The 25,309-nt window shown below is 45.2% G+C and overlaps 1 protein-coding gene across 2 annotated transcripts in view; it reads right to left on the reverse strand.

Moving 5' to 3' along the window:
- Positions 1-5,614: 5,614 nt before the first annotated feature.
- CYP27A1 (cytochrome P450 family 27 subfamily A member 1) overlaps positions 5,615-25,309 on the reverse strand; it is a 44,099-nt gene continuing 24,404 nt past the window's right edge. For both annotated transcript variants that reach the window (XM_014852559.3, XM_044751434.2), the window contains exons 3-10: positions 17,513-17,703; positions 8,156-8,355; positions 7,826-8,023; positions 7,488-7,660; positions 6,717-6,883; positions 6,433-6,514; positions 6,141-6,353; positions 5,615-5,982 (exon numbers count right to left, since the gene is read on the reverse strand). In XM_014852559.3, coding sequence (XP_014708045.1) covers positions 5,863-5,982; positions 6,141-6,353; positions 6,433-6,514; positions 6,717-6,883; positions 7,488-7,660; positions 7,826-8,023; positions 8,156-8,355; positions 17,513-17,703 — 1,344 coding nt within the window. In that variant the 3' untranslated portion in view covers positions 5,615-5,862. The remainder of the gene's footprint in view (positions 5,983-6,140; positions 6,354-6,432; positions 6,515-6,716; positions 6,884-7,487; positions 7,661-7,825; positions 8,024-8,155; positions 8,356-17,512; positions 17,704-25,309) is intronic.

Here is a 25,309-nt window from a genome sequence, read left to right on the forward strand (position 1 = left end):
AAGTTCGGTGAGGGGGGCAGGCTTGAAGTACTGTAAGGCTTTGTTCCTCAGTCAGCGTCATCTGTCCTTGCCAGCACCTGCTAAAACATCCCTGCTCCCATGTGATTGTCACTTGGTCATTGGTGGGCGTGACCTCCGCTAGGAGCTCCCTCCCTCACGAAGCCTCTTTGGGCCTGGCTGCCCCTGGGGCGTGAGGACATTCTAGCTCCTGGCCCTGTACCCCTCTGGGCTCCAGGAAGCTCTGTGGGACTGTCCCGTCTGCTGAGATGGATAGCAAGTGGCCTGTCCTATTCTGCACCTCAGGGTTTTCCCAGCCTCTACCCAGGAAACATGGGGCCCTTACCATCTCCAAACCTTTCTAGGGTTTTTGTCATATTCCCGCCTCCCTTCAGACACAGCTCCCTTCTCAGGGACCCCAGAAATGTCTACACTGTCTTAGCTCCCCCAACCCCACCAGCCTCTGGAATCTTTACCCAGTCGGGAAAGAGGGGCCCTTTTTCTCTAAGCCATCATATATTCTTCCAAATCCACTGTATGTGTCCTGAGTTCTTGCCACCCACCTTGAGGGTCAGGTGTTTGAAATCCCAAAGGCAAGACTGGGCTTCTGCTGTCTCATCCCTCACCTGGGGCCGTGGCCACTGTAGGTCTAGCTGTCCAGTGGGGAGGGGTAGGTTATATTTCTAAAACACAATCCCACCCCATTGCCCTCACAGAGTCACAGAGGGGAGACATTGGAGCTCGATGGGTCAGGCAGCAAACAAAGGCGTTTTCTCCTGGACAGTCAGCTTGTTTCCCTATTGCCGTAACTCGCTGGTCTGTGCTGGCTCTGCTCTGGCCCCACCTGGGAAGGTCCTCTGTCTTGGGCTCATGTGGGAGGATGGGATGGAGTGCTCTCTGGGCCTGTCTCCAGGGACAGAGTCCTTGGGGAGCCAGGGGCAGGCTGCCTCCAGCCATGTCTGGCTCTAGGGAAAGAGCAGCACCGTCACTGTTTTGAGGCGCTGCATGAACAGACATTCGGAGGGCCGAGCACAGGCTTGAGGAGGAAAGGACAGCCTGAGGAAGGCACTCTTCCGCCTCCTGTTCCCCCTGAGAGCAGATAGGTCTCTACTCTCTGGGCCTGCCATCTAAGGACCTAGCAGATCCGCCCTGGGGCCCTCCTCACCCGCTGCCTCACAGCCAGCCCTCAGCGCCTGACCCAGCCCTCCAGCTTCACGGCTGCAAGAGGAGAGGCAGAGAGCTGCCATGGGAACTGCAACTAGCTCAGAGCAAAGGTGCACCCTTGTGTGAAACCTCCCTGCTGTCCCCTCTGCTCACACCCGTGAACTTGGGGCTGCCCAAGCTTCCCAGCATCATTGCCTCCTTGTCCCCAACTCTTCCCCCACCTCTGAGGCCCCTCCGAGGCCCCTCCAAGGCTCTGCGGCCTTGGGGCTGGACTCCCACAGACTCCTTAGCTCAACCCGTCCCTCCTCTCCCAACCCTCTCAGTAGTTCTCAACCGTGGATGTGCAACAGGACCACCCGAGGTCTTCAGAAAATGCAGATTCCGGGGCCCCATCCCTAGGGATGCTAATGTCCTGATTGGGCGTGGGACCTGGGCAACTGCATTTATTTTCTGTAGAAACTAGAGACTTTACGATTAATAGTGCGTGATGAGCCTGACAGCATGCTGAGAACTAAGGATGCCTCATTCTCATAATTAGTAAAATCACTGGGTTTATCTACTACTTATTATGACTAAGATCTACAAGAAGCACTGGCTAAGAGGAACCACAGAACACAGAAGACACACGATTCGTTAGCCTTCTCACTACTCTTCTCCCAAACATCCTTAAATACAGAAGAATTCAGTGCAATGTCACGTATACCCCTTCCACGATTACAACTGTCCAAGCTTTTATTTGATACACATGTTAAAACTGGAATCATAAGTGATGACCTGGAAATAAACTAATATTATCAAGCCAAAATACACTCGGAGCTAAAACTTCTATAGAACATGGGCATGCAGACCGCCAGAAAACAACAAACACTCTGTTTTTATTCCCGGTAGTGCTGCATCATTGTTTAAGACAAGCTGTTTTCTTAAAGTTTTACCCAAAAATATGGTAGGCCAAATTAGGACATTTGGCCAAATTCAAGCTAGCTGGAATAGCAGTAATGAGATGTGCACATTCTTTTCAGTCAAAGGTGTATCTGCTGTGGTGAATTAATGGCTCCTTTAAATCCTGTTCTTCTTTCCTTACAGAATCGGGTCAGGGTGAGTTATCAGGGAGCCGCACTGTGACGTCTGTTCACTGTGACTTATGGGAACAGCCCAGAGTTCCTGGAAGTGTGCCCTATCACTGGCCACTGATGGTCTCTGTGCCAGCCTTCAAACCAGGGCCGCGGCCTTCTACCCTCCAGAGAGAAAGTTGCAAGGGAGAGAGTCCATGCTATTCCACCACATCCATCCTGTAGCTAGTCCATGTGTCTCAAGGAATCACCGTCAAAGAAAGGAATTTTTCCACTTACATGAAATGAGTCTTCTCCAGGCATTGCGATAGAATAAAAACTGACAGAGGTCAATTTCGACTCCAAGATAAGCAAAAGAACTTCATGTACACTTACAGTATATCCATTTTTCTGTAGGTATATTATATCTCAATAAAAATCTTTCACAAATTAAAAAAAAATAAGAACTTCAAGTATAAAGAGACATCTCTTTGGCCACGCTGTATTTTGTTTTTCTCTGTTGGGGTGGGAGTCTCTGAGCCTCTTCTTCCCAGAGTGGTGTCTGTGGCTTGCCAGCAGCGGACTCAGCGAGCCAGGTTTCACAGTGGTGTTAATGGCACTGCGGCTCTTATCTCTTGTCCCTGATGGCAAAGAGCTTTCAGAGGGAGCCTCTGAAGAGCGGCCTCCACCTCATCAAAATGTGAAGGAATATAGCCTGCTCTTGAATTAATCCTCACAAGGACACCATTGCTTCACCTATCTGCTTAGCTCGTTCCGGCTCTGCATTTCTGGTTTCTGGTTGGAGGCTGGATTTTAGGCCCTATAAATGCACGGCAAGGCAGTGCCTCCGAATTTCCTGTGGTGTCTCTGGAAGTATGGCTTATCTTGGCAGCTATTTCTACAATAATCTGATCAAACTGATCTTCATAGATTTTCCTTCAATTGAGATATAATTCACATACCATTAAACTCACTCTTTCCAAGCATATAATTCAATGGTGTTTAGTGTATTCACAAAACTGTGCAACTGTCACCACTATGTAATTCCAGAACATGTTCATCACCCAAAAGAAATTCCATCTCCATTAACAACCTCTCCCTTTCTCCCTAGCTCCTGGCAACCACTAATCTACATTCCGTCTTTACGGATCTGCCTGTTCTGGACATCTCACGTCAGTGGAGTCCACCAAGACATGGTCTTTTGTATCTGGTTTCCTTTATTGACATAACATTTTCAAGGTTCATCCAAGATGTAGCATGAATCAGTACTTCATTCTTTTTTCACAGATGAATAATATTCTATCCTATGAATATACAAGATCTTCATAGATTCTGATGTGAGATTAGCCTGTCGATTCACTGACTGAGCAGCAGACACAAACGCTGACGCTCCTGGACAGTTACTACAAAGCCCCAATCCCAAGCCACATCACACACACTCCCCTACCCAAGCGCCAGCCCTGAGGGGCTCACGTGGCTTGGGCAGCTCACCCCTGCTGGTCTGAAGGGGGGGGCATACCGGGAAAGGCAGAAGTCCCCTCTGGTTGACTTTGTGACAGAGCTCCTGGCACCTCCAAGCCCAGCCCCCAGCTTCTGCTTTTATAAGCAGCTCTCACAGGTGAGCCCCTGCATGGGTGGGGTCGAGAGCCGTGCCCTCACCATCAGGAATTCCTCTCAATTCTTTCTACGTTTCTCTTCTCAACATGGACAGCTCCACATCCTCCCCTCTCCTTCCTGTCCCTTCCTCCGATTCCAGTCTCTTCTCATTCAACAAACATTTGTTAATCGCCTCCTAGGTGCTGACACAGAGTTAGACACTGGGATCCAAACGGAAAGGAGCTTGATTTGTGCCCTGCAGGGGTCTCACAGCTGGCGGGGGAGACAGTCGGGTCTACAGCAGGGTGAACAAACGGGCTGGGGTGCTTGTTCTGGAGGGGGAATGGAGGAGAGCACAAGAGGAAGTGCTCACACTCACCCAGAGAGGTCAGGGAAGGCTTTGCAGAGGCAGTGACATTTGAGCTGAGTCCTAAGGAAGAGCAAGTTCTCTGGGATGACATAACAGTTGGTGAAGACGGTGTTCCAAGGAGACGGGACATTAAGTACAAAGTATTGAGGCCGGAAAGAGCGCAATATGCTCGGGGAAATACAAGGACTTTGGGCTCAGCTGTGGAAGGGTGTCCTGGTGGGAGGATGGGGGGTGTGGAGGGTAGGGTGCCAGAACACAGAGAGTCTTTTGTTGTTGTTCTGTTTTGGGGTTTCTAGTTTGTTTTTGTTTGTTTTGAACGCATTCAGGCCCTTGGAAAGGGCTCAAATATGTAGATTTCGATTGCAAAATAGCTCTGAGATCCCAACTCAGGAACAGCCAGATGGAAGAGATGCGTAGGGCAAAGCATGGGGAAAGGGTGCAGAGCTTCGGGGCCCTCTCCAGGCGCCCCACTCTCCCCAGCCCCGCCATGTGTTCGCCCACCTGGAAGCTTCCACAAGGGGTCTTCTAAGCCACGGTAAGGACTTTGGACTGTGCCTCAGGGCAGAGAGGAGCCACTGAGAGATTTTAATCAGGGCAATGACGTGACTTTTTTAATGGGCTCAAACTCAAATCCTGACAGACATCAGAAATTTGACTTTAGTTTTCTAAAGAAATTTACAGCTGGGGCTGGGACTCTGACGCTGGGGTTCACTGACTTTGCAGGCTCGTGCGCCGGTACGCTGGACCTCAACGCCCGCCCCTTTCCCTCTAGTCAGCTTCCTGTGCTGAAAAGGCTGGAAAGCTAAAAACTACAATCCCCAGACTCCCTTGCAGCTAGAGTTCCAGGTGGGACGTGGGTTCCCCTTCGTGGCTGTAGGTGAGAGACATTTGGAAGGGGGCCACACTTCTGCTGTTCCAGCTCTTTCTGCCATCAAGAGCAGGGAGCAGAGTGAGAGGACATCTTTTTTTGTTTTTGTTTTTTTTTGCCAGCACAGACCCTGGGAGACAGGGAATAGGACTAGGGCCAACAGCTGTAGTGAAAGCTTTCCAACTCTCATCCTCTTGGCCAACGCAGTGCTTCCCAGGCTGCTCAGCACCCTGGGGTGTGCTAGGAGTCACGGCTGCAGGCCTAGCCTAGAACTCCTCCAACAATTTTTACAGTACTCTACTGCCTAAAGCTAAGCACTTTCTGTTCAAGAGCAGGTGCCACTCTCAGTGACAAGGAACTCGCTCTGCAGCTCTTGCTCCTGCAGGGCCTCCGCCAACGTCAAGTGCAGCTAAGGCCTCTTTGCAAGGTCTGGGAAGGCATGCGGTGTTCTCGGCTTCCATGGAGTGAGGCAGCTCTGCATCTCACCAAGACTCCTGAGTGGGGAGAGGGTGTTCTCCAAACACAGAAAGGGGTTCAGATGCTGGGTCATCAAAAAGAATGACAAAGGTCTCCAGTCATCAATAAAAGCCCCTTTATTCTATATTTTCCTCAAGCATAGCAATGTGACAAGGGGATGGCCTTTTATCTAAGAAGGAGACACTCAACATGATAAAAGTTGCAGAAGCTCAGTGTTCTGTGGGAAGGACACTGAGTCGCTCCAGCCTTTGGCATCTGGCAGCCCCTTTCTCTCTCTCCTCATCTGAGACACAGCAGTAGCCAGGAATTTCTGTGCCAGGGAGGGAGAGGAGGGGGCCAGCTCAGCACTGTCTCTGCAGGAAACGCAGGCCCACCTTCTTACTGGGAACCAGGACGACGCGGGCCATGCTCTTCACCTCCCCCGTCTCAGGGGCCAGGGCCACCTCATACTGTTGGATCAGCTGGGAGGTAAAACGCAGAGACGGAGTGGTTAGAGTCTGTTGATCCCCATCCACTGCCCTCCTCTGCACGCTCCCACCCTGTGCCTCCCTTCACTCCTCCTCATGGCCTCCTTCAGCCCTCTCTGGCCCACACACCCCTCCCACCTTTCCCCACTCACCCTTGTCAGCAGCAGCTGCATCTCCAGCTCTGCGATCCTGCGGCCCAGGCAAGCTCGGACCCCATAGCCGAAGGGCACAGAGCCAAACGGGTGTTGGACCCTGAGGGTATCAGTCTGGCTCTTCCTCAGCCAGCGTTCAGGCCGGAAGCTCTCCGGCTCAGGGAAGATGCTAGGGTCCCGGGATGCCACATAGTGGCACAGCACAAACTGGGTCTGCAGAGGAAGAATGGGCAGCACATGAGTTTAGGGCTGCGGGGCATCCCTGGGACCCCAGCTCTCCAGTCCCACTCACATTCTTGGGGAAGAAGAAGCCACCAACTTCAATTTCCTTTTCCGTGATGACCCGGGAATTCACAGGGACCACAGGGTAGAGGCTACAGGGGAAAGAAAGTGCAATTTGCCCTGGATCCAAGAAGGTGCAGAAGGCCCTCCGGTTCGACCCCACCTCTCTGGTCCCCCAGGCCCCTCTTCCCATCTCATCCCGGCCCTAGCCCCAACCCACCAGTGCCCACTTCCCACTCGTGTATCTGAGTACTCCCCCACACAGACTCTGTGCCCCCGGCAACAGCAGCCTACCGCAGGGTCTCCTTAAGTACAGCTTTGAGCAGGGGCATGTGAGCAAAGTCCTTGTGCTGAGGCACCTGCCCAGCTGGCACCACGCCCATCACCTCCTTGTGCAAGGCCGCCTGGATCTCTGGGTGCTTTGAAAGGTGGTACAGGGCCCACGTCAGCGTGTTGGATGTCTGGGAGGTTGAGTGAGAGACGAAGTGAGGAGGGATTTCTAGGAAAAAGGTCAGGTTGGTAGCGGGAGGGTGGGGGAGTGGACGTGTGCAAAATGTGGGAGAAAAATTAATTTGCCACGAGTATGGCAGAATAAGACACAGGAGTTCATGGGGTCCCCCATGCTAAACGTGACTCCACAGTGGGAGGGAGGACCAACATGATGGAGAACCACACTCTAGCAACAGAGGAGACTAACAGAGAGGGAAACCCAACACGACAATAGGGCTAGGAAGAGGTCCTACAAAGAAGATGCTTGTGGGCAAGCTCTTCAACTCTCCACTTAAACACAGCACGAGAAAGTCATATTAGATGTGAGGTAAAACTTCTCAGCCATTCCAGGGAGGCTCCAGGAGGTGATGGGTTCCCTCTTAAGAAAGGACCATCCCCTGCCCACCTCCACCGGGCCGAATGACCCCATTTTCCTTCTAGCTCTACACCCACGTTATGGAAAGAGAAGTAGGTACCTGGAGGGACGAAGATCAGGCTCAGGTGGGGGATAATGGGGAATTGGTTCAGGATGGGAGCTGGGAGTCCCTGGTCTCCTCGCCGGCCCCCCTCACCCACCGTGTCTACTCCAGCCAGGAGCAGCTCAGGCAGGCTGCCCATGGCCTCATGAGGACTGAGCTGTCCGCTGGTCAGCAGGAAATGCAGGTAGCCAGATATCTGGACCCCATCTGGGCCCCCTGTCTGCAGCTGGGCCTCTATTTCCTCAAGTTTCTGATCAATCAGCTTCTTCCCTACAGGGACCACGGAGAACAGGAGAGGATAAGGCAAAAGTCATGATCTCCGAGGACAGAGAGCAACTCCAACAGCTGGGAGCATGAGAAGGTCCTAGGAAAGGCTGCTAATGCAGGACCCTGGGACCGCCCCCCCCCCCCAACTTCCTTCCCTGGACTCCTCACCAAAAGAGAAGATGGTGTTCCAGCCATCCAGGTATCGCTTCCAGAAAGGGAGCACAGAACGGGTCCACTTGGGGAGGATGGTGCTATAGACTGAGTTCTTGAACATGAGATCGATAGATCTGATGAAGGTCCTGGTGTCCTGGGGGATGGAGCGCTCCAAGCAGCCAATACGTTTCTCAAACAGGATGTAGGAAATAGCTGGCGGTGCACAGAGGCCATCACAGGAGGCGGTGCCATGGCACACAGAATCCAGGGGGTTTTGAGGAGGGGGAGCAACACCTACCCCTGAGCCATGCCCACCCACCCCGGCCCCTCTCCCAGCAAGGGTACCTTCCAAGGCAAAGTGGTAGAAATGGTGAGCGATGTCAGGCACCTGGTCCCCAGAGGCACTCTCCGCCCGCAACTGGCTCAGTCGAACCATGAAGTCATCGATCACCTCGTTCAGAGCATCCGTGTAGAGCGCAGCCTCAGTTGGCTTCAGTAGCCGCTGGTTCAGAGCCTGGCGCAGCCGGTACCAGGACTCTCCTTCCCTGCGGAGAATGGAGGAGCAACCCAAACATAAGTATCTGATGGGGGTAGATTCCATGGTACCTTCCCACCCTGAGGCCCCTACCAAGTCTAGGAAAACCACAGACTCCTGGATTTAGAATTACAGAATCACCAAACTTTCAAATGACACAAAACTTCAGAATCTCACTACAGGAGAGTGGCAGTGGTCAAGGTGGGCGTCTAGAACCAGACTGCCGGGGGTCAAATCACAGGTCTGATGATTACGGGCTGAGCGACCACAGGCAGGTGACTTAACTCCTCTGTGCCTCAGTTTCCCCTCCTGTAAAATGGGAATAATAAGAGTGACTATCTTAGTAGGGTTGTCCAGATAACTGAAGTGCTTAGATCAGTAGCCTGGCATGTAGTGAATGCTTGAATGTTGACTACGATTATCTGAGGATGATACAACTCAAGAACCTTCTGGATGTGACCTGAGGAGGAGCTGCAGTGGTCCTAGTCCGTCTGCGTGGAGGACAAGGAATAAAGGAGAAGCAAATTAGGGTTCCTGAGGTGCTCAGACTCTGGACCTTCAGGCTCTCCTTGGCTCAGTGGGCCAAGGAGACAGGGAGACCCAGCAGGCGATGCCCCAGGTCCTCTTGCCATGGCCATTCAGCAGTAATTGGGTCCCCACCCTGGTTAGGTAAGGATGCTCGTGTGAATGGGAACATGCTTCCCATAAGGAAGCTTCAAGTTAAGGGGCTGTCACCACACTCAGCTGTCCCCCAAACCTTTGACCTTTCCTAAGCAAGCTGAGTATGTGTCAAATTTTTAAAAATTATTTGCAGAGTAATAAGTACAATTTGGTCCAATTTTAACAGGAAACCCTACATATCCATATGTATATTTTTACATAAAGTAGGGAAGAATTCACACCAGACTATTAGGGGGATGGGATGGGAGTTGGGGGTAGGGAAACAATATTTTATTATTGGCATTTTTTTTATTGAGTTATTGATAGGTTACAATCTTGTGAAATTTCACTTGTACATTAATGTTTGTCAGTCATGTTGTAGGTGCACCACTTCACCCTTTGTGCCCAGCCCCCACCCCACCTTTCCCCTGGTATCCACTAAACTGTTCTTAGTCCATAATTTTAAATTCCTCGTATGAGTGGAGTCATACACAGATTATCCTTCTCTCGCTGGCTTATTTCACTTAACATAATTCCCTCAAGGTCCATCCATGTTATTGCAAATGGAATGATTTTGTTCTGTTTTGCAGCTGAGTAGTATTCCATTGTATATATGTACCACATCTTCTTTATCCATTCGTCTGTTGCTGGACACTTAGGTTGCTTCCACGTCTTGGCTATTGTAAACAGTGCTGCAATAAACATTGGGGTGCATAGGACTTTTGGGATTGCTGACTTCAAGCTCTTTGGATAAATACCCAGTAGTGGGATGGCTGGATCGTATGGTAGTTCTATTTTTAATTTTTTGAGGAATCTCCATACTGTTTTCCATAGTGGCTGCACCAGTTTGCATTCCCACCAGCAGTGTATGAGGGTTCCTTTTTCTCCGTAACCTCTCCAACATTTGTTGCTATTAGTTTTAGATATTTTTGTCATTCTAACGGGTGTAAGGTGATATCTTAGTGTAGTTTTGATTTGCATTTCCCTGAGGATCAGCGATGATGAGCATCTTTTCATGTGCCTATTGGCCATCAGTATATCTTCTTTGGAGAAATGTCTGCTCATGTCTCCAGCCCATTTTTTGAGTGGGTTGTTTGATGTTTTGTTGTTGAGTTGCGAGAGTTCTTTATATATTATGGATATTAAGCCTTTGTCAGATATATGACTTGCAAATATTTTTTCCCAGTTAGTGGGTTGTTTTTTTGTTTCAATCCTGTTTTCATTTGCCTTGAAGAAGCTCTTTAATCTGATGAAGTCCCATTTGTTTATTCTTTCTATTGTTTCCCTTCTCTGAGAAGGCATGGTGTCCGAAAAGATCCTTTTAATACTGATGTCAAAGAGTGTACTGCCTACGTTTTCTTCCAGAAGCCTTATGGTTTCAGGTCTCACCTTTAGGTCTTTGATCCATTTTGAGTTTATTTTAGTGAATGGTGAAAAAGAATGGTCAATTTTCATTCTTTTACATGTGGCTTTCCAGTTTTCCCAGCACCATTTGTTGAAAAGACTTTCTTTTCTCCATTGTATGCCCTCAGCTCCTTTGTCAAAGATAAGCTGTCAATAGATGTGTGGTTTTATTTCTGGGCTTTCAATTCTGTTCCATTGATCTGTGCACCTGTTTTTGTACCAGTACCATGCTGTTTTGATTACTGTAGCTTTGTAGTATGTTTTGAAGTCAGGGATTGTGATGCCTCCCGTTTTGTTCTTTTTTCTCAGGATTGCTTTAGAAATTCGGGGTCTTTTGTTGCCCCATATGAATTTTAGGATTCTTTGTTCTAATTCTGTAAAGAATGTCATTGGGATTCTGACTGGGATGGCGTTGAATCTGTAGATTGCTTTAGGTAGAATGGACATTTTAACTATGTTTATTCTTCCAATCCATGTACATGGAATGTCTTTCCATCTCCTTATGTTGTCATCCAATTCTCTCAGAAAGGCCTTGTAATTTTCATTATATAGGTCCTTCACTTCCTTAGTTAAATTTACCCCAAGGTATTTTATTCTTTTTTGTTGCGATTGTGAATGGTATTGTATTCTTGAGTTCTTTTTCTGTTGGTTCATTACTGGAGTATAGAAATGCTACTGATTTATGCAAATTGATTTTATACCCTGCAACTTTGCTGTAGTTGTTGATTACTTCTAACAGTTTTCCAATGGATTCTTTGGGGTTTTCTATATATAAGATCACGTCGTCTGCAAACAGCGAGAGTTTCACTTCTTCCCTCCCTATTTGGATTCGTTTTATTCCTTTTTCTTGCCTGATTGCTCTGGCCAGGACCTCCAGTACTATGTTAAATAAGAGTGGTGATAGAGGGCATCCTTGTCTCGTTTCTGTTTTCAGGGGGATGGCGTTCAGTTTTTGCCCATTGAGTATGATGTTGGCTATGGGTTTGTCGTATATGGCCTTTATTATGTTGAGGTAGTTTCCTTCTATGCCCATTTTGTTCAGAGTTTTTATCATAAATGGCTGTTGGATCTTGTCAAATGCCTTCTCTGCATCTATTGAGATGATCATGTGGTTTTTATTCCTCAGTTTGTTGATGTGGTGTATCACGTTGATTGATTTGTGGATGTTGAACCATCCCTGTGTCCCTGGTATGAATCCCACCTGATCATGATGTATGATTCTTTTGATGAATTGCTGAATTCTGGTTGCCAAAATTTTGTTTAGAATTTTTGCCTCTATGTTCATCAGTGATATTGGCCTGTAGTTCTCTTTTTTCGTGGTGTCCTTGTCAGGTTTTGGTATCAGCGTGATGTTGGCCTCATAGAATGTGTTAGGAAGTGTTCCATCGTCCCTAATTTTTTGGAATAGCTTGAAAAGGATAGGTATTAAATCCTCTCTGAAAGTTTGGTAGAATTCCCCAGGAAAGCCATCTGGTCCTGGGGTTTTATTCTTTGGGATCTTTTGATTGCTGTTTCAATCTCTTTCCTTGTGATTGGTCTGTTCAAATTGTCTGCCTCTTCTTGAGTGAGCTTTGGGAGATTGTAGGCGTCCAAGAATTTATCCATTTCCTCTAGGTTATCCATTCTGTTGGCATATAGTTTTTTGTAGTATTCTCTTATAATCTGTTGTATTTCTGCAGAGTCTGTTGTTATTTCTCCTCGCTCATTTCTGATTTTGTTTATTTGAGCTTTCTCCCTTTTTTTCTTTGTAAGTCTGGCTAGTGGTTTGTCAATTTTATTTATCTTCTCAAAAACCAGCTCTTTGTCTCATTGATCCTTTCTACTGCCTTTTTCGTTTCAATAGTATTTGTTTCTGCTCTGATTTTTATTATTTCTCTCTTTCTGCTGACTTTGGGCTTCATTTGTTCTTTTTTCTCTAGTTCAGTTAGGTGTGCTTTAAGGTTGCTTATTTGGGATTTTTCTTGTTTGTTAAGATGTGCCTGTATTGCGATGAATTTTCCTCTTAATACAGCTTTTGCTGTATCCCATATGAGTTGGTATGGCATGCTATCATTTTCATTTGTTTCCAGGTATTTTTTTATTTCTTCTTTAATTTCTTCAATGATCCATTGCTTGTTCAGTAGTGTGTTGTTTAGTCTCCACATCTTTGTGCCTTTCTCAGCTTTTTTCTTGTAATTAATTTCTAGCCTTATAGCACTATGATCTGAGAAGATACTTGTTATTATTTCAATTTTTTTAAATTTGTAGAGGCTTGCCTTGTTTCCCAACATATGGTCTATCCTAGAGAATGTTCCACGTGCACTTGAGAAGAATGTGTATTCAGCTCTTTCAGGGTGAAGTGATCTATATATGTCTATTAAGTCCAATTGTTTTAGTTTTTCATTCAGCTCCACTATTTCCTTGTTGATTTTCTGTCTGGATGATCTGTCCATTGATGTGAGTGGGGTGTTGAGGTCCCCTACTGTTATTGTGTTGTTTTTAACGTCTTCCTTTAGGTCTGTTAATAGTTGCTTTATGAATCTTGGTGCTCCTGTGTTGGGTGCATAGATATTTATAAGCGTTATTTCTTCTTGATGAAGTGTCCCTTTGATCATTATATATTGTCCCTCTGTGTCTCTCTTTACCTGTCTTATTTTGAAATCCACTTGGTCTGGTATGAGAATTGCAACACCTGCCTTTTTTTCCTTGCTATTTGCTTGAAGTATTGTCCTCCACCCCTTCACCCTGAGTCTATGTTTGTCCTTGGGGCTGAGGTGTGTTTCCTGGAGGCAACAAATTGTTGGATCATGTTCTTTAATCCATTTTGCCACTCTGTGTCTTTTTATTGGAGAGTTCAATCCGTTCACATTGAGAGTGATTATTGATGCTGTTAATCTGTCGCTCATTATCTTGTTTTCCTGCGTTTCTTTTCCTGTTTGCTTTAGACTACCCATTTAATACTGCAATTTCTTATGCTGGGTTTCTTAGATTTTTCCTTATTTGTGATTTGTGACTCTGTTTTGTACTTTATTTTAGTGTCTACCTTGAAGTTTGTATTTAGAATCTTGTGTATAATATAGTCTATTCTCTGGTGGTCTCTTACTTACTTGACCAATACTGATTTAGACCCTTTGCTCTTCCCCTCGTAAATAATTATTTTCATTTTTTATTCCAACTCGTCTTATTAATTGGTAGTTAGAGTGCTAAGATCATCCTTGTTTTGGTAGTTTCCTTACCTTTACCCTAATGCTATAGTTGAATATTTGCTATCCTGTTCTGGTTCTATCCATTGGTCTCCCTAGTCTGTGGATTGTGTCCCCTTTCTCCCTTTTTTCTTTTTTCAGGTATGAGAGCCTTCTTGAGGATTTCTTGTAATGGAGGGCTTTTGGTTACAAATTCCCTTCACTTTTGTTTGTCTGGAAAAGATTTAATTTCTCCCTCATATCTGAAGGAAATTCTTGCTGGATAGAGTATTCTTGGCTGAAGATTTTTATCCTTTAAAGCTTTGAATATGTCACTCCATTCTCTCCTAGCTTGTAGGGTTTCTGTAGAGAAATCCGCTGACAGTCTGATAGGGGCTCCTTTATAGGTTATTCTCTTTTTTTTTTTTTTTCTTACTTCCCTGAGTATTCTTTCCTTATCTTTCCTTTTTGCCAACTTTACTACTATGTGCCTTGCAGTAGGTCTTTTTACAATGACAAATCTAGGAGATCTAAAACCCTCCTCTACACGCATTTCTCCGTCGATCCCTAGATTTGGGAAGTTCTCTTCAATAATTTCGCTAAGCACACTTTCTGCTCCATTTTCCTTTTCCATATTCTCGGGAATTCCTATGATCCTTATGTTCTTACTCCTCATTGAATCCATTATCTCTCGGAGATTTTCCTCATTTTTTTTTAATTCTTAGTTCTCTTTCTTCCTCTGTCTGGCACCATTCAGCCTGTCTATCTTTGATTATGCTAATTTTCTCCTCTATGTTGTCTACACGGGCATTCAGGGAATCCGTATTCTGTTTTATCTGGTCCATTGTGTTTTTAATCTCAAGTAATTCTGTTTGATTCTTCTTTATGATTTCAATCTCTTTTGTGAAGTAACTCCAGAACTCGGCTTGTTTCTCTATCTTTCTCTCTACCTCATTGAGTTTTTTGATTATAGCTGCTCTGAACTCATTATCACTTAGTTTACCTACTTCCAAGTCCTCAGGACTTAATTCTATGCTTTTATTATTTTCCTTCTGGTCTGGGGCTTTTATAAATTGCTGGATGGTAGAGGAGCGTTTTTTTCTCATGGTGGTAGAATTCAGTTGCAATTACAGCCTGTCACCACTAGATGGGGGTTGAGAGCGGCATGTTAGCTCTCCGCCTTGGGGCAAGATGGCTGCGCCCACTGGCTTTGCCGGGCGGAGGGGCTGTTACTCACACTCGACGGTCTGGGTTCAGATCAGTTCTGTTCTCTGGTCTCCCAAGGCCCTTGATTTATAGGGTCCCTGTGGAGGGAAGTTTTCCCCCCGTCAGCGTGTCTCCACTGAATCAGCGGCAGGAGTCCTGCATGATCCCCGTTGCGCGGCCCCTCCCCCACTCCTTCCCGACCCGCGCGGCAGTGATCGCAGACTCTAGGGGAGGGAGCGATGTTCTCTCCTACGGTTCCAGTGCCTCCGAGGGTGTAAGCAAGGTTTATGATCTCCACCTTCTTGGTATTGTAGGTCTCTGACAAGCTGGCATTATGTTTATTCTCTGAAATTCAGTTCTTCCGATCTTTTGTTGTATTTTGGAGGGGAGAGAATCCCGGGTCAGCTCACCCCACCATTTTGCTCCACCCCTTCCTATTATTGGCATTTTTACCCTAAGTATGACTTTAGAATTTTAAAAACCAATAAGGTATTTTAAAAAGAAAAAAACATTAAAAAGTCTTAAGTCAAGAATCAGATTTTTGGGGCAGGCTCCGTGGCTGAGTGGTTAAGTTCGCACACTCTGCTGCGGTGGCCCAGGGTTCGGATCCTGGGCGCGGACATGGCACCGCTCGTCAGGCCACGTTGAGGTGGCGTCCCACATCCCACAACTAGAAGAACCGGCAACTAAGATATACAACTGTGTACAGGGGGGTTTGGGGAGATAAAGCAGGAAAAAAAAAGAATCAGATTTTTTATTTTTAAAAAATCATTTATTTAAATGAACCTCAAACCCCAGAAGTTTTCTTTAATATGTTGGGGAAAACTTGCAAAAAGATAAAGTAAAAGTGTTGTTGAAAAAGAGATGAAACCAGAAAGGACCCATTTATAGGAACTTCGGGCTGTAGGTGGTTCTCCAAGAGGAAAACTCTCCCAACAGCAGAAATCCGATTTGCAGAACTGAAATGAGGGCTTTTCTGTGGTTGTTGAAACATTTCTTGGGGAACCATGCTTCATAAAATAAGATTTTAAAAAATATATATGTTAAAGCAAAAAAGCCATTTATAGATTAGCAAAATAGCTTTTAAATATGTACACATGGTATCATATATTTAGGCAACTGATTTTAGAGGAAAAGAGAGTAAACAGATCACCAAGGATGGACATATTTTTCAGCTCTGATCTTAAATCTGAGTCATCAAGGCCAGATGTGCGTGCGCTGACCTGACGAAAACTTGCACCCAAATCTTGCCGTCAAGGTCAGACGGGAAGTTAAAGAGCTCTTGAAAGACAGACATTCTCTATTATCTCTCCAGAACTTTGAGTAAAGGGCCCGGGAATTGTTGTTTAAGTTCTGAAACTGTGAAGGAGCCAGGAAAAAGAAAGAAAAACATGCAATGGGAGAAAGAATGTACAGTGATCAAAGACAGATGAGATGGGGGCCGGCCCGGTGGCGCAGCGGTTAAGTGCGCACGTTCTGCTTCTCAGCAGCCTGGGGTTCGCCAGTTCGGATCCTGGGTGCAGACATGGCACTGATTGGCAAACGCCATGCTGGGGTAGGCGTCCCATGTATAAGGTAGAGGAAGATGGGCATGGATGTTAGCTCAGGGCCAGTCTTCCTCAGCAAAAAGAGGAAGATTGGTAGCAGTTAGCTCAGGGCTAATCTTCCTCAAAAAAAAAAAAAAAAAGATGAGATGAACATTCCAGAAGAGTGTGTTTCCTTTCCAAAAGCATCAAGGCAATAAGTTCTTGAATTCCAGAATCAGAGAGATCTATACCACCACTTGCTAGCTGTGTCACCTCTGGTAAGTAACGCAAAAACTCTCTAGGCCTCAGTTTCTTCGTCTATAAAATGGGGATAGTAATCATCACTACTTCATGGATGACTTGTGAGGATAAAATGAAACAATAGATGTAAAGAGACTAGCCTATTGCCTGCCATGTCATAAGCACGTGGTTCATGATTACCATTGTTACCACCACCAGAGTCTACTTTAATCTCTTGAGTGACTACAACATGGAAGTCAAGCAACCAGAGACTATAAATAGCTACTCATTGTTTGCGAGCTCTGTTAACAAACTACAGCAAAAAGAAGCCTATAATACATCCAGCTACAAACTGTGGCATTAGGAATGGTTTATTGCCAATGATGCCCAATTACTGATCTCAAATGGCGCTGCCAATATCATCGTAATTTTTCTAGGTATAACTTCAAAGCTGAAACCTACATCCATCTCTGCGTGTGGAGAGCATCCACGAAAGTTATATCCAACAACAAGAATAGAATACATAATTTGGGAACTATTTTTTAAAAATTAAACTGAGCCCTCCCATCTAATACAGTGACGATATTTTTTTCAACTATAAACAGAGATGTCCCTTTATGATTTGAGTTGGTATATTGTCAATCATATTGTAGAATAATGGAGGTGAAAAGGTCCTAGCAATACCTTGGAGATACTCCAGTCCAAAATTCCCATTTTACGTGTGAGAAACGTAAGGCCAAGGAGGGGGAAATCATTCATTCGTCCAAAGTCACACAATGTATTCATGGAAAAGCCAATGAATGCTCTCTGGGCTTCAGCCCATCCCAACCACTGCTTTCGAGACTAAGTATCAGGCTTAGAGGAGGCAGGGAGATCCTACTCTACCCACTACCCACTGGCTACCCAGGGCCACTGTGCTTGGGCTTGACCCTCTGGGGCTCTGTTCCAGTCCCTTCAGGCCCCAGCTCACGTGGTGAAGGGCCCGTAGGCCAGCCCATGCAGATCCCGGTGCGCCTTCCACAGTTCCATGTAGTCACGCACTGGGTACTTGCCCTCTTGCCGCATCACTTGCTCCAGGAGCGGGGCACTGGCCAGGTTAATGTAGCTTCGAAGCCCTAGGTGACTTATCCATATTGGACCATACTTGGCCTTGTTCAGCACCTGTGGAGGTCAACCAAAGCTGAATAACCACGGCTCAGTCAGGCAAGCCCTTCTGGAAGGGGAGATGGCGCGGGGGAGTGTCTGATGGCCACAGCAGAGCAAGCAGGCTGGGCACAAGCACATCGTGTAGGAGGGAGGCACTGGCATGGCCTGCAGTTCCAAAGGAGAATGCTGGGAAAAATGGACACACAGGAGTTAGAATATTGAGAGTGATGAGTGTTGGGGGAACCTGGCGGAACTGAGGTCGTTGGAGGAATGAGATTTTGGAAAAGTGGAATATGTGGCAGACTGAAGAAAGTTGAGGTGAAGATATTTGGAGGCCAGGATTTTAGGGAAACTGAGCTCTTCTGCAGTCTAGTAGAATGCCTATGGCTCCTTCATAGAAACATTTACATCTACTGCAGCTTGCTGTCAACGAGATGACGAATATCTCACATAGTCAACAAGAATAAGGAAACACTATTAGAACCTCCAGGAAAACCAAGAAGCTGGATGAGAAAGTCAAGATCCAAAAAGGAAGTAAGCTATGCAGTATAAATTTTTTTTTCCCCCTGAGGAAGATTAGCCCTGAGCTAACATCTGTGCCAATCTTCCTCAACTCTTTTATATGTGGGTCACTGCCACAGTATGGCTGACAAGTGGTGTGGGTCTGCACCCAGGATCCAAACCCATGAACCCAGGCCGCCGAAGCAGAGCATACTGAACTTAACCACTACGCCATGGGGCCAGCCCCCGTGGTATGAATTTTTTTTTTTTTAAAGATTGGCACCTGACCTAACAGCTGTTGCCAATCTTCTTTTTTTTTCTGCTTTTTCTCCCCAAATCCCCCCATACATAGCTGCATATTTTAGTTGTGGGTCCTTCTAGTTGTGGCATGTGGGACACCGCCTCATCATGGCCCAATGAGCGGTGCCATGTCCGCGCCAAGGATCTGAAGTGGCAAAACCCTGGGCCGCCGAAGCAGAGAGCGTGAACTTAACCACTCGGCCACGGGGCTGGCTCCGAATTTTTTTTTTTTTAATTAAAAAACTATTAGCTGTGTTAAGTAACATAATTCTCAAATATTTTATCTTAGAATTTCCAAAGCACTTGACAACCGATACCACTAGCATCTCTGAAATTGGTATTGCTACAATGTTTTTATAGTTGCTGAAAATGAGGGAGAAAATATATTTTGGTTTTGGGGGGTAAAACTTAAAAGAACCCACAAATACTAAGACCAAATTTACTGGCTAAGTTAAACCCACAAAACTGAAAGAAAATGAAACATACTGGTTTCCCAGGTACTTCATCTTTCATAATCTGTTACTGAAGAGAATTTAACAGGATCAGAATCCATTCTAGAATAGAAATTAGGCCAAAGAGCCACTGCAAAAGAGATATTAAAATTATGGAGAAGAGATCTATCATTCAACTCATAGGAGGAAACCTCATCCGACCCATAGTCAAGAAAAATGCCAGTCTTACTCCTGGCATTAAAAACTAGATTATCCTGGATCAATGCAACACGACTGCCCTCAATATATTACCCAATTGCCCAGAATCCACCCTGAATTAACTGCTGATGCTGCCCGTTCCTGGGAAGACAGCCTCGACAAACCCCTAACATCCATTAGGCTGGTTTCCCACTTCCACCTCTCAGTAATGCCTATCAGCGTGGTATGACTTGAACAGCTGATTGTAAACTACAGTGATTCCTGGGGAGAAACAGACATATTCATACACTGCACGTGGGGGTCTAAATCGACACAACCTCACACGGAGGACAATTTGCTAATATTGATAAGAATTACAAACACATTTAAAAACAAAGTCTAGACATCTACATGATGGAATACTGGATCACCTTTAAAAAGATGATGAGAGGCCAGCCTCGTGGCCGAGTGGTTAAGTTCACGTGCTCTGCTTTGGTGGCCCAGGGTTTCTCCAGTTTGGATGCTGGGCGCGGACATGGCACCGCTCATCAAGCCACGCTGAGGCAGTGTCCCACACAGCACAACCAGAAGGACCTACAACTAGAATATAGAACTATGTGCTGGGGGGCTTTGGGGAGAAGAAGAAGATTGGCAACAGGTGTTAGCTCAGGTGCCAATCATTAAAAAAAAAAAAGAAAGAATTTTCTCATTGACTATCTTCATTGGAAGAAAAAAGAAAAGAGGATGAAGCAGCTCCTTGTGTACTAATACGGAAAGACAGATAGATAGCTAGCCAAGATATGTTTTTAAATGAAAAAGCATGGTATCTTTTGTCTGAGAAAGCGGGGCTAAATAAGATATCTTACTAACTAGAAATGCACTTAAGCCCTTTAAAAATATGGGCTATTTAAAACCATCACAACTACGCGATAACCCAGGGTTTCTCATTACTGTTGACATTTGGGGCTAGAGAAATCTCTGTTGCGGTGGACAGTCCTGTGCATGGTAGGAGGTTTAGCAGCATCCTGGGCCTTTATCCTCTAGCACCACCCGGCCCCCCAAGTTGTGACAATCAAAACTATCTCCAGATATTGCCAAAATGCCCCGAGGTTGAGAACCTCTGCAATAACCCCAAGCCTTTAATATGTCTTTCAATTCTTTAATTTTAGAGGACTCTGTTTAAAAAATATCTCATTTTGAAGAAATGTTTATCTGAAGTTTGATTTCTTTTCCTTCTGCTAAGTTCATGTAAAATTACATGTAACGTTTTTATAAAAATGCAAACAGTGGTTATCTCTGAGGCATGGTTTATAGATAGTTAATTTTCTTCTTTATATTGTGATTTGTTTTTCAAATTTTCTATCATGATCTCAGAATCAGAGAAAAGCCTCTGGCACTGCTTCCTGGCTCAGACTGGGGGGTTCTGGGACATTTCCCCCTTTGCCCAGGCCAGGCTTTCTTCCCTCCTCCTCCGTATTCCTCTTCTCAGTTAGTTTACCTGGTGAAACTTAACAAGGATCTATTTATATAAGAACTTATTTTAGAAAGACACCAGAATACTTGCTGAGATATGTGTGCTGTGTCTGTGATCCTACTATTAGGCTGTAACCCGAGCCAGTTAGAGAGCCCCAAGGTTCTCACATAGGTCCTATCTATGTACCACTTTGCAGAACAGAGTGCCCCGGGAATCATCTTCCAGGATGAATGGGAGGAGCAGTTTCCATCAGGCAAGACTCCAAAGATGGAGAGTGTTGAATTCATTCAACATTCACTTATTGAGCTCACATCCTGTTTCTCCTTTACTGATTCAGGGGGTGGGGTATAGCTGCGAGCACAGCAGAGAAGACCTACCCTTAGAGAGTTTGCATCCCAGGGCATGGACCATACGGTGGGGAATTTGATGACCTATGCCCATAAATTGTCCCCTAACTATTTTGCAGGTGTTTTGTCTCTTCAACTAGATTGAAAATCTTCGAGCAAAAGAGCCAGGTCATACTTCTTCATTACCTCTCCTATTGCTTGACACACTGCCAGGCACATTATAGACACTTCATAAATATTTGGCAGTTAATGAATCAAGTGATGAAAAAAGTTGCAGACAATGCAGAGAATATATGAGACAGAACCAGAGACAGACACAGAAAGGAGGTGGGGAAGAAGGTACATAGGAAACTGGTAACAGTGGCTCCACTGGGGTGGGCATTAGTTTTAAAGGCCTGGATGTATAATCTAAAAAGGAAATTAAGAAAATAATCTCACTTACAACAGCATCTATTATGGAGCGAATGTTTCTGTCTCCCCAAAATTCTTATGCTGAAGTATTAGCCCCCAGTGTGGTTGTATTTAGAGACGGGACCTCTAAGGAAGTAATTAAGATTAAATGAGCAATTGGGGCTGGCCCCGTGGCCGAGTGGTTAGGTTCGCGCGCTCCGCAGCAGGCGGCCCAGTGTTTCGTTGGTTCGAATCCTGGGCGCGGACATGGCACTGCTCGTCAGACCACACTGAGGCAGCGTCCCACATGCCACAACTAGAAGAACCCACAACGAAGAATACACAACTATGTACCGGGGGGCTTTGGGGAGAAAAAGGAAAAAATAAAATCTTAAAAAAAAAAAAGAAAACATTTAAAAAAAAAAAAGATTAAATGAGCAATTAAGATTAAATAAGAGTGGGGCCCTGATCCAATAGGATTAGTGTCCTCATGAGAAGAGACATCAGAGAGCACGTTCTCTCTCTCTGTCTCTGTCTCTGTCTGTCTCTCTCTGCACGTACACACCAAGAAAAGGCCATGTGAGGTCACAGGGAAAAGGCAGCTGTCTACAAGCCAGGAAGAGAGCTCTCACCAGAAACCAACCATACTGGCACCCTGGTCTCAGACTTCCAGGCTCCAGAATTGTGAGAAAATAAATTTCTATTGTTTAAGGCACCCAGTCTGTGGTATTTTGTTATGGCAGCCGGAGCAGACTAATACATAGCATCCCAAAGAATAAAATACTAAGGAATAAATTTAACTAAGGAGGTGAAACACTTGTATACTAAAAACTACAAAACATTGCTGAAAGAAATTAAAGACCTAAATAAATGGAAAGACATCCCATGTTCATAGATAGGGAGATTTAACATTGTTAAGATGGCAGCACTCCCCAAAGAGGAGTACTGATTCAAAGCAATTTCCATCAAGACTCCAATGGCCTTTTCTGAAGAAACAGAAAAACTAATCCTCAAATTCATACAGAACTGCAAGAGGCCCTGAAGAGCCAAAACAATATTGAAAAAGAAAAACAAAGTTAGAAGATTCATACTTCCTGATTTTAAATCTTAATCATCAAAACTTTATACAGTAATCAAACCAGTGTGGCAGTAGCATAAGGATATATGTATACCCTTACGATAGATCAGTGGACTAGAATTGAGAGTCCAGAAATAAACCCAAATATCTATGGTCAATTGATTTTCGACAAGAGTGCCAAGACCATTCAGTGGGGAAAGAACAGTTTTGTCAACAAGTGGTGCTGGGACAAGTGAATAACCAAGTGTAAAAGAATGAAGTTGGACCCCTACCTCACTCCATACACAAAAATTAACTCAAAATGGATCAACGACCAAAATCTAACAGCTAAAACTGCAGGAATTAGTACTCTTGTATGTTGCTGATGGTAATGTAAAAAATGGTGCAGCTGCTGGGGAAAACCATTAGGCAGGTCCTCAAAAAGCTAAACACAGAATTACCATATGACCTAGCAATTCCACCTGTAGGTATATATCTAAGAGAAATGAAAACATATGCCACACAGAGACTTGTACATAAATGTTTATAGCAGCATTAATCACAATAGTCAAAAGGTGGAAGCAACCCAAATGTCATCAACTGATGGATGGATAAGCCAATTGTGGTATATACATATAATGGAATATTATTCAGCCATAAAAAGGAATGTATGATACATGCTGTAGCATGTAATATATATTTAATATATATGTAATATTCTATACATATATATGTAATATATGTTTCATTTTAAAAAATATATTTATGCAGATGACACATGGGGGAAAGTGTGGAAGCCTATTCACCAAGGACAAGCAAGTGGGGATAATGCTTACTTACCCCCAAGATCACGTGTGTATTTATGTATTAACTTCACAAATGCTTATTAAGCACCTGTGTGTACAAGGCACTGTGACCTGTGCAGGGTGTTAGGATTACAGAAGATTTGGATTTTCTTCTTTTTGCATCTTTAATTTTTTTTTTTTTGGAAGAATATTAGCCCTGAGCTAACATCCACTGCCAATCCTCCTCTTTTTTTTCTTTTTTGCTGAGGAAGATTGGCCCTGAGCTATCACCCATGCCCATATTCCTCTACTTTATATGTGGGATACCTGCCAAAGCATGACTTGACAAGCGGTGCATAGGTCCATACCTGGGATCCGAACCAGTAAATCCTAGGCAACCAAAGCAGAGCGAGCGAACTTAACTGCTGCACCACCGGGCCAGCCCTTGGATCTTCATATTTTTTTTTATTTCTCTACAATAAACATAACTTCTACAAATTATTTCAACTAAGTGAAAATGACATCCTCTCTTAAATATAGTATGTAATCACAAATAATTAGCATGTAACATATTTATGTGATTTTTTAAAAAACAAGGGTAATTTTTATAGGAAAAAAAGGGCCTGCCTCATTGTCATGTGTTTTCATCTCACCTTGGCCACCCACATGAGCGTCATCAGTTGAGGGGGTCAGGGACTGCTTGGCAGATTTTGCTCCACTCCAGCTCCAAAACTAACAGGTTTTGTCACTTGGTTGGGGAACAGCTCCGCCATGGCGCCCTCTTGACCTTGCATGCAGCCATATGCACAAAGGCTTAAACCCAGCCTTCCCTAAGTCTTCAGGGCTGAAAGCTTGTGATCCTCCCAGAACACCAGAGGACTGGAGGCCTTAAGGAGCTGCCACGACACCACCTGGCACTCAGCTCCCTACGTGTCGCCTGGGAGGCTGTCATGAGACAGTTGCTCACCGCCTCTGCTGAGTTGTGAGCTTTCTGCCCTGCTCCCCTTAGGAAAGAGCTGGAGAACATAAAACTGCTTCACCGTGGTCCCGAAGGGGCTCCTCAACAACAGGGGACCCCACAACTCACAGTCTGGTTTTGTCAACTTAAACACCAAATTTGTTATTTTATCTCAAAACGAGTTTATTCAAGAATAGCCAAAAGAACTGCAGTTTGGGACGTGCCTGCTATGGTGAACCATAGGCAAATCTGGAAGAGAAAGGAGGGGAGCTGCCTTTATAGAGAAAAAGGGGGAGTAGGGAGGTGCTGTTCTAAAGGAAAGTTCATTGGGGGGAAGTTACAGTTCACGGAGGCAATAACTTCTCATTGGCTGGGCTGTTGCTGGGTGGGGAGAGAAATCTTCCTTCAGTCACAAAGTAGTTTTACTTCCTGTCCAAGACCAGCATGCTTCTCTTCCTATTTAGTGCAACTGATGGTGTGTGATAGGCCCTGAGAGCTCCTCCTACAGGCCTTCCCAACTCCAATTTAGTTAAGGTTTCTTTCATTAATTTCCCTATTTTCCCTGTTTGATCAAGATCTTTCTCTGAAAGCACCACTGATCAACAGTCAGGTTCTCTGCATGTACTGGTTTGGTCCCTCGGTGCCAGGAAGAACCCTTCCTGCTTGTGATGCCCCACGTTGGAAGGAAAGTGCATAGTGGTTGGAAGCCATTTAGGCCACATTTGAGGAACAAGGAAGGTTAGGAGGGAGAACTCTCAAGCATTTCTTATTTAAAATCTGTAGCTGTCCGAGGTCATAAGCATCGAAAATCATTTCAAATTGTTGAACTAACATCCCCTTATTAGTTAGGTCATTTTTACAGAGGTTCGACACAATAGGCACAGAACTTCACAACAAGTACACAGAGTAAGATTAAAAGCAAAGCTATCAGCCCAGTTTGCAGGACACTTCTAAACCAGGAGCCCAGACCTAAAGGTAACCAGCTAAACAAATCAAAAGACAGTGGCTTGTTAGGTGAAATCTGTTGTACCACTGTGCTTGCTCTCTAATCTCATGTAACTGGGTTTCCACTTCCTCAGAGGCATTCATCCGTGTGCAACAGGAGGTGTTTGCCACGGCACAGACACCTCCCTGCTCAGCAGTAGGTAATCGAGGGCTATATGATTATCCAAAGTACCTC

This window comes from Equus asinus, chromosome 19 (genome assembly GCF_041296235.1).
Source record: "Equus asinus isolate D_3611 breed Donkey chromosome 19, EquAss-T2T_v2, whole genome shotgun sequence".
Taxonomy (NCBI): Eukaryota; Metazoa; Chordata; class Mammalia; order Perissodactyla; family Equidae; genus Equus; species Equus asinus.